The sequence below is a fragment of the Athene cunicularia genome (genome assembly GCF_003259725.1).
Source record: "Athene cunicularia isolate RWA chromosome 3 unlocalized genomic scaffold, athCun1 chr3_part1, whole genome shotgun sequence".
Lineage (NCBI taxonomy): Eukaryota > Metazoa > Chordata > Aves > Strigiformes > Strigidae > Athene > Athene cunicularia.
In genome coordinates this window covers 68639158-68649000 of record NW_020799097.1, presented here as the reverse complement: position 1 = coordinate 68649000, position 9843 = coordinate 68639158, and the positions used below count along the sequence as shown (strand labels likewise).

At 38.9% G+C, this 9843-nt stretch overlaps 1 protein-coding gene across 1 annotated transcript in view; it reads right to left on the bottom strand.

Moving 5' to 3' along the window:
- The window catches only part of CNKSR3 (CNKSR family member 3), a 33619-nt gene that overhangs the window by 8176 nt on the left and 15600 nt on the right, over positions 1-9843 (bottom strand). The window contains exons 4-9 of the mRNA XM_026844549.1: positions 9115-9200; positions 7877-7959; positions 7340-7381; positions 5354-5473; positions 3531-3590; positions 673-741 (exon numbers count right to left, since the gene is read on the bottom strand). Of these exons, the coding sequence (XP_026700350.1) occupies positions 673-741; positions 3531-3590; positions 5354-5473; positions 7340-7381; positions 7877-7959; positions 9115-9200 (460 nt within the window). The remainder of the gene's footprint in view (positions 1-672; positions 742-3530; positions 3591-5353; positions 5474-7339; positions 7382-7876; positions 7960-9114; positions 9201-9843) is intronic.

The window sequence follows — 9843 nt, the reverse complement described above, 5'->3', positions numbered from 1 at the left end:
CCCCCCCCAAGTCAAACTGTCATTTTAACATGAACCTAGAGAGAACAGAGATAGAAAAAAGCCAAAATAAAAGAAAGAATTGGAAAGCTGCTTTTTTTTTTGGAAGGTTGCACTTTGTTTTGTTTCAAAGAGAGATCTCTACTTAAGCTGTAAATTAAACATGGAGATATCAAGCTTTATACCGCAGCTATATATTGGTACCTCAGGTCTGGTCCTAGAAGGATGTATAGATGTGTTCAAATTGTGTAACACAGGAATTCACAGTGAACTAGTTTTGTCATTTTTTTTCCTCACACTGAAAAGCATTGCTTACCTATGCTAAGCAAAAATGTAATAATCTTATCTAAGTTCTCAGATGCAAACAATTTGACAAATACTTGGGGGTTTGTTTAAAGCTGGTTTTATCTGCATTTCATTAGATTGTAACAATGCATTTTAAAACAGGCTTTAAATACAACATGAAGTATTTTAATATGATGCACACAGCATTTAAACATGAAATACTGCATATTTATCAAAATATTGCAAAGAATAAAATCTGTCCTGAAAACAAAATGTTAAAAAGCCTCAAATATTACAACAAGGGAACATCAGAACCACCTCCTGACCTGTGGGAAGCAAGCTTTGCAGAGCAAGCATAAGGAAAGGTTGGTAAGGGTGTTTGTTACTAACCACGGTTTGCCGATTAACCTGGATCACTTCATCACCAGCATGAATCTTCTGAGATCGATCAGCAGGGGACTACGAAGAGGAAAACAAGAGGCACGTGCTTCAGCAGATTTTCTTCCCCCCCCTAAAACTCCCTGCCAAGCTAAGTCAAAGGTTGTATCTATAATGAAGAGCATTGCTGAAAACTGTCCCACAGCTAGATCACACATTACATCTGCTCATGAGTTGAGAAATGCAAACAAATTCAACTTATGATTTATTTTTTTTATGCTGGGGGAACTACAGGGAAAGGCAGAAGCATAGCCTACATATGTCACAAGCCAAATCATACTAAACTCATAGGACAGTCTCCACTGTCCTTTTGCCTCCAGTTTGTACTGTAGTTTCACACAGCAGTAGGAGAGGACTGAAGAGAAGACTTCTGTCCTAACATAGCAACTGTCTTACACTTAGCTTTCAAATAAACATATACTGACTTTTTAAAAAATACACTAGGATTCTGAATGTACAGAACAAAGGACCAAAAACCCTCCAACCCACAAAACAGATCCATTGCACTTTCTCTTTTTGTTTCATAATGTAAATAAGAGCTCCCAACTTTAATATGAAATTACCTGCCTGCATCATCAAGATCAACACATAAAAATATATTCTCACACACATCAAGTGTGCATAGACAGATATTTGAAAAATACCTAACTAATAATAATAATATACCTTAAGATTCAATTTTCTTGGAACAAACACCAAACTCTGGGGAACCACTAGCAGGGAACAGCTAAATGTGTTAATATTTATTTAGATTTATCTACGACTGGTGCCATGCACCAGCTATCACTGCAGTTATTAAAACTGTCTCACTGCTATAACACACCAACCCTGACCAGTCATGACAACACCCAAGGTGCACAGGCATATAACTGTGGCATACTATACCCCAGTCACGGGACTTTTCCTCCCATAACCCCCACCCCATGAGTAACCACCTGGCACAAGGCCAACTCTTCCTACTGACTCCAGAACTAAGCACTTGGATTAAGGACTCTCTTCATCATCACACCTTCAAACCTCAAGTAACTTCTTTTAATAAAAGGATCTATAGGAATAAACAGTGCAACAAGAGAAAAAAACATGGGGGAACTTGTGGGAGGTTCTAGCTGTCATGAGTAAACCCATTTCTTCATTGTCTTCTTGCTTCCTCTGAGAGGAAATGCCTCTGTGGAAGGCTGTATATATATGAGTCAACCAAGATCATGAAAAAATGCTGGGCAAAAGTCAAGTTTGTGAAAAACAAAGCTCATTTCAAGCTGTCCTTTGGGCTATCAACAGCTTGTCTGGGGGAGGGTGGAGGACCCTTGCACAGAGGACTCCTACAACTTCCAGCTAGAGCACAGCAGAGACTGCAATTACATTGTGAGAACAGAGGAAAGAGCAAAGTTTAGATCTAGGCCAACATGACACAGAAAGTCACAAGTAGGATAGCACAACGCAAGAGTTCTCTTTGCTGACTGGCATCAAATGCATGGACATCCCCAATCCTTCCAATGTACAGTACTGTTGACTTCGGGGGGCAATTCCACTGCATTCCAACACACCGGCTTCTGGGGATAGCTACCAAAATACCATTCCAAACCTACAAAGAAAATCCAGCTAAAGCCCAGACTGGGTCATCTAAACAACCCCACGCCACCAGAAAGACATCAGTTTGCAGACCTCTCAGTCACTTCTCAAACTTTTTGCTCCAAAGTAAAGAGCTTCACCAGAGGAAGAACCAATGTTCACAAAAAAGCAGACATTTAGGTCAATGCTCACAGCTATAGCAACAATACAACCCCGCTCCTGGCCCCAAAATGAGATGTATATATACAGGTAGCTTGTCGACAGTCAACATCACATTCTTTCACATTTATCAGATGTTGAAATTGCTGTCAAAGTGGACTTGGTCTCTGTTGCAGATCCTATTCAGAGTTATACCAGGGCAATAACATAAAAGCTATAAAAGCTTTCAGTTTTCACTTTGAACTGCAAGCACAGTTTTCCACCCACTCCTCGCTGGCCCCTGGACTTGGCAGGAGTACAACTGAAACCACAAAAAAAAAAAAAAAAAAAAAAAAAAAGGAAAGGCGTCACTGCAAAAAATTACTCAAAAAGAGGCAAGTTCCTCTGCTCTTTCTTTTCAGCCACTGCTCCTGCAGAGCGGCATGTCTGACAACACCACAGCAGCATCCACCAGCCTCAGCTGCCAGCTGCTGGCCAGAGGTCTACTGCAATAGCTGCCCAGAAATCTTTAATAAAGTCTCAGCTATAGAGAACTCAATGTAAGAGTAAAACATGCAACCATGACCAGCAAAAGATACAGTTGCCTATCATGCCAACCACTTCCTTCCAGCAAACCGCTATTAAAAGTCTTACTTTTTCGTAGTCCTTTCACTCTGCAAGTTAATTTTGTCACTGGAGAGCTTATTGATTTCATTACTCATCACTGAATTTAGCACACTGCCACCTATATGTTCCCATTAGGGGTGATTGCCTTCACCAGTAGAGAGCAAATACATTCAAGACTTTTAGCAAGATACCATAAGCACTCAGAACAGCAGATACAGTAACTTATTAAAACAAATATTTTAAGACCAAGCATTTGAACTAACTCATACACTTGCAGGAACTGGTTTAATTAGACTAACAATGAAGCATGCAGACACAAAATATTTACAAATTTTGGATAAACAAATGATGCATCACACAGTATTTAAAGCAGTAATATCATGAAAGCCATATGCAAAACAGGAAAAAGTAGTAAAAAAGTCAAACTAACTCAAAGATAATGTCAGTCTAAGTTAATCTACATTTACTTCACTTACATTTTCTGTAGTTCCAGTAATTACATGCAATCCATCATAAGTTGATTTGATGTACATTCCCTAAATGCAAGTAGAAAAAGAAAAACAAGTTTAAAGGCAAAAAACCCCACATAACTTATCTGATTGAACAACTGTTGGCAACAAACTCAAAATACTATTAAAAACACTTAACAATGCACATATTTTCCCTAGAAAAGTGTGTGGTCTGATATTACAACATTCTAAACCTCTTTACAGATCACTTTTACTGTAATTAATTATAATATTTATGACTTAAAACACCTAACATACAGAGTGCAATTTAGAAACACTGTCTGGTTGGTAATACCAAACACTGCTGGTTTTGCTGCCTTGTCAGGCTTTGGCCTTGAACAAAACTTCATTTCCTTACTTCCGGGTGTGCACTGGAGAACTACAGGTTTTACTAGATGGCCACCAGCTCTCTCTGTACAAAGCACACTTATACAGTGCAGTACAAACATCGTCTACATGTTCTTTTACAATTTCTCTAGGCAAGTCAATATACAGACTGCCTTGTAACCACAGTGCTAACGTAGGTAATAAAAGCTCTGGCAGAACTGAGTATTTGTGGCTGTGTATGTTAATACTAAGCATGAATGCAAGGACAAACTCAGATGAAGTGGGTGTTGACCATATTAAAAATCACCAGCAGACTACTAACTAATAATTACATAGATATCCCCACAAGAGGTGACCAGTACATTGGTTTCATCATTTATGAACAAACACATCTCTACTTTTCCTAACTATGTCTGTTGTTAGAAGCACTCACACCGAGCTGTATGGAATTGGCTGTTATTCAGGAGTCGTAGGCAGTTTATTTGCCTGAAGTTACCACATTTGCTTAGAAGTACAAGTTAAAACACAAGATTTTTTTTCCCCTTCCTCCCCAGCCAATTCCCTTCCCAGTTTGTCTGTCGGGATCCAATTGTGTGCACCTACCTCCTTGTTTCTTACTTAGTCCAAACTAGGCTGACTTTGCTTCACTGTAGCTTGTGCATTAACAAAGAGGTCCCCATAATTTCAAGAATGCATGACTGATTCAGTCAAATCTAGTGACCTACGTAAAACTATATAGCACAGTAAGACTGTAAAACTTCCTCTGAAAGTGTTCATCTCTTCTGCCTTCAGGGCCAGGAGGCGGGAGGCAGGAGAATACAAATGCACTTCAGAATTTAAATTCCCTCCAACAAATTATAACATGCTTGTTCTCCAGGTAGAAAATCCACCAAGATGTCAAACTCAGTTTCTCATAACCAGCACTCAGCTAAGCACCATCCACTGAACAAACTAGATTCAGTAACATTACGTAGCCACTGAACATTTAAAAGGATTTCTCATATTCCTTCTATCAGCAAACTCAAAAATCCTCATTCTTCTCAATCTTGCTATAAACACACATTAAAACATGTCTTTCAAAACACAATCATCATTTCTCATCATCTTCTCCCTCCCCTAGGCCCCCCTTAGAAAAACAGCAGCTTAAAGTAACCTGAAAAAATAAAACAACTGATTCCACAAGCATCTGTAAATTCCCCAATATCCTGGTTAAGACACAAATCTGAAAAAAACTACCATCAAAAAATTATATTTGGGATCAAACCTATTAACATGCTGCCTCTGGCAGCCACTCCAGCACACCGCCTGACAATTACCATTCAGAGTTCCTCCCCATACATCTTTCTGTTCCCCATAGAGTGTTACTGGGTTTGAAATCTCTTGCTATACACATACATGCAGTGGCTCACAAGACTACCTAATAAGCACTGGGGATATCAGGACACTCCAGAATTAGTTCTTACCAGGCCTTCTCCAGGTTTAATGTTGGTTAAATGAACCTCCTCCAAACACGCACACTGGCTCATCAATGGATCTGTAGTTGATCGGATGGCTTTATCACAAATGCCATTTAAAGTCTTGGCCTACAATGAGAACATACAGTTACAAAGTTTCTCTCCTGACTTCTTCCGCTTTCAGTTTCTGAAAACGGAAACGAGTTTGAAAACTTGGGTTCACTAATAAAGCTTAGTTAAGAATCACCGAAATAGAAGATTCATTTTTATATATCTATACTACAGAGTGTTTATCTTCTTACTGTAACCTAGTATAAACAACCTGGTTTTATTAGTGCCAACTCATCATCACTAACAGATGCCAACATATCCTCTGTTTAAAAAAATAAACACACAAAATTGAGCAAAAAATTGGGTTAGGGGTTTGCTTGCTTTAACCAAAATATGACCCATTAAAATACTGAAGCATTTTGATAATTCCTTGTGGGAACAACTGACAGGTTTTCATGTTGTTCTTTATTTCTACTATGAGAATAAAATAGGCCATGTGTCAGAAGTGCAGTGCTGGTCACTGACTTATCTGCACACAGCTTTACAGTATAAGTTAGGACATCGAGCACTTAAGCCTTTCAGCATTACTTCTCTCCACCGTGCCTCTGAACTGACCTCTTCTGGAATGCTTACGCAGGCAAGGTTCATATTTCCTTTTGACCAAGACATAATTGATCCTAAGCCAACATTATAACTAAAGGCAAATTCTGACCTTGAGCGTGTGTCAGTAAAGTCAGAGGCAGAACGGCTTTGTCTTGTAAAACTTTTAACTAGCAGAATGGCTAATTAATCATGAAAAAAAAAATCATAATCCAAATATCTGTGGCCTCCCTACACTCAAATTTCACTAATGGCCTACAGTATGTTTTGAGTCTTGACATTATCTGAAGCAATGCTGAAACTCAAAATAGGTTACAAAAGCTTAAAGGAGAGGGTAGTGAGGATTAGTACACAGTACAGTAGTTAGTTATACACAATTTGGGAGCCAGCAAGGTAAGACACCTTTCACAAGGGGTTTGACTCCTTCAGTCAAAGCAGACATATGTAACTACAGGATGGGGGGAGCTGTGTCATACGACACTGGTTTGGATTATAATGGTCCCTAGAAACAATAGTTCCAACGTTTTTTATTTTGTTTTACATCAGATTTATAGAGCGGCAATAGAATAAATCAAAACAATGCTTAAGTGTGAATGTGAGGAACTGCTCAATCAAGGGAACCCCAAACAACAATACCTACTTCCAGAGTGGGTGTGCACAAATGGAAAAAGAAAGATGCAAAAAACTCCCTTTTACGTGGTCTCACTATTTATGGACAAAATTATTTTTAGTTATTGTGCTACTAAATTCCTAAGCATCTATGAGCTAGCGGAAGGCCTTATCAAAGAGCACAGCCTGGTTCATGTCAAAAGCAGGAAGCGATGATTAACTGTTACAAAATATAAAGAGCATTCCATTACGCTCCTCATTTGGTCACAAGGCTGCTTTGAACAACCCTGAAAACTCAAGCTCAAGTACAGAGACAGAACTTCAGCTCTGTGTCAGGGCGGTTCTTTTACATGAAGCTTAATAGGCACAGTGTCTGCTTATTAAGGCACTAACTGCACATCACAGGCATAACTGGTTTATTTAGCCTACAATCATTCTACACTACTACCTTTCCCTTGTAAACCTGAGCTCTAAATTCTCTTGAAAAAATAGCCGTGCAATGAAACTTTAAGGAATACTTGACTCTGTGCTATTACACACACTACCCATATGTTCAGATTTCACTGATTTGCTCTACAGTAAAGAATATTCAAAAAATGGCTCATAACAATATTTACTTGCATGATAAACTTCTATGTGTGGGATTGGAAACCTGTTGTCAGTACAGTCAGCATAGAAACCACTGAAATAAATGTGAACGCACGCAGCTGAGTTTCAACAAAAAGTTGTACTTACTACTGTCTGAACTTTATCTTCCATATCAGCCACAGTGGAGTCCTAAAAACAAAACAAGAACAAAAGCCCTACGTTAACCAATAAACATATAAGCACATCATCTCTGAAAATTCTGCGTAACTGTCACTTTAACCTCAAACTGAAATAGAGTTATTCATGCTTGCAGGGATTAATCAGATTAGTTTTAACAGTACATTTGAACCCTACTGGTTGAACAACTATTTTCTGGCCCTGGTAGAAAGCAATAATAAACCTTGAAAACTAAGAGAACATGGGATTCTGTTACAGCCGCAGACTTGTCCAGAAAAGCAGAACCCTGCACAATAGAACTAGACTGTCAGAAGGCCAGGCACATGAGCCTGCCTTAAATCGATAAACCCCGACTCAAGTGTTCCTCTGTCCCAGGCATCAAAACGGATCTAAAACATATTGTTAAAGATAGAATGAAAAGTGGTGGGTTGTTTTTTGGTTTTTTTTTAAATATGCTATCAGTGACATTCCTGAGGGGCAGAGGACTGCACACAAAGCATTATTTACACAGCCCAGGTACAAAAGTCTTTGAACTGAAACGAGTTCATGTGACAAACGACAGAAGTCACCATTGTTTTCTGCAAGAAGAGCTGAACAAGAGAATGGTATTAGATTATCAGGTTAAAAAGTTAAAACAGCAAGTGAACAGTCAAACAAGATTTACAATATCTATAAGCAGAAAAACCCAAACCCCAAGCACTTAAAAAAGCTTAAATATCAAGATATTTGCCCCTGACACCTCAACCTCCAGAACTACCACAGAAAGCCCAGGAAACACATCCAGGAGCTGTGAATTGAAGTTGTTCTGTACTTCTGATCATCCTCAGCACTTATTCTGTTCCTTCCTACCTCTATTCTGCGCTTTTAAATACAGAAATCCAAACATCCGTAGTCCTCCAGATATGGACACACAATGGATATATAAAAACAGCTCAGCTATGTTCTGATTTATCTTTTCATAGTAAGACTTAACACCCTGATCGCTGCTGTAATGAGCACCAAGTACTGAGGCCACACTTTTTACACTGTCAAAAGCTTCAAGACACTACTACAAAGTTTAAACTCGATTGTTGTACATCAGTGTAATTTTTCTCTGCTAAATATATCTGCATGAATCAATAATGACTGCATCTCTGGCTTGCTTTATTATTCACCCACTTTTACACATCATTTATGCAGAGCAGCACTGGTTCCAGGAGAACCACATTAGCCTCCACTGAGAACTGACCATTTATTCCTACATTCTATTCCCCAATAAGAAGTCTAAAAACTCACCTAAAGATTTTTGAATTGTATCTCTCTCTTCCACATCAGACCCCTTCAGACCATTCTAATGTATCTGCAATGTCCCAGCGTTGATCCTTCCCCCATTAATGCTTCCTCTCATATGCACCAATCCCATTCTTTATTTTAGCTCCTATAAATTTGGCAAAGAAATACTCTGATGTTTTTTAAAAGGCTAGGGTTGTATTTGCCAACTTCCATTCCCCTGCCATCAGAGACATATTTAGCTGACAGATTAGATGCCATTTTTAGTAGTTTTATTAATACAGTTCAGCAATCTCATATCTCAGTTCCTATAGCACTCTTAGGTGAACACCATCTGCTGCTAGAAACGCTTACTGTTCTACTTGCAATCTGCAAATCTGTAGCTGCAAATCACCGACTTTCTGCAATTGCACACACAGCGCTCAAACAAGAAGGGCATTCAGCAACAAACCAAATTTGTGCACCTTTGAACTTACAATACCCAGACATGATCCTTTCACAACGATCCAAGTGATATAATTGGATGTCATCATAGCTTGACAACTCGCTGGATGTTTCTATCCTTTGACATCATACACTCAGAACAAGGAGAGAATCACCCATGTCACAAGACATGGTGCTTCAGAGCTCAAACAATATACAGCCAAACTAACGACTACGAGCAAGTCTGGCAGAACTGAAGAGTGCACACAGTGCTTCAGAGTCAAAGCAGTGGCACACTGTTAGAACAGTTTCAAAGACAAACAGTATTATTCAGAGAGCAAAATGACATCATTTGCCAAGATTGCCATGGTTCCTACATGTCCTTTTACTTATTACCAATAAGAGCACTCATCATACAGCTGATAAAGTTTTGAAACAAAACATCATGATCACACACTACTGGCAGAAGAAGCCTGGCTAACAGGATTTGTATCATAAAGGTGGCAGCTCCTTCCATTACATGCAGCATTTCCCATCTGATAGCTAAAACACTCTGTATGGTAAAACACCTAAGGAGTCTGCAAGCATGGGTGCAAACAACCAGTGGAGTTTGTTTAGAGCAACTGCTTTACAGCATGTTGTTTGAAACTTGAAAATCTTCAAGTTTCAAACTATTTCAAAACTATCCCTCTTTCCATTAAAGCTTAAGAAAATATGAGTAGCCTTTAAACCACAGACTTAAGTTGCAGACAACAACAGCAAAATTGGATGTTATGGGGGGG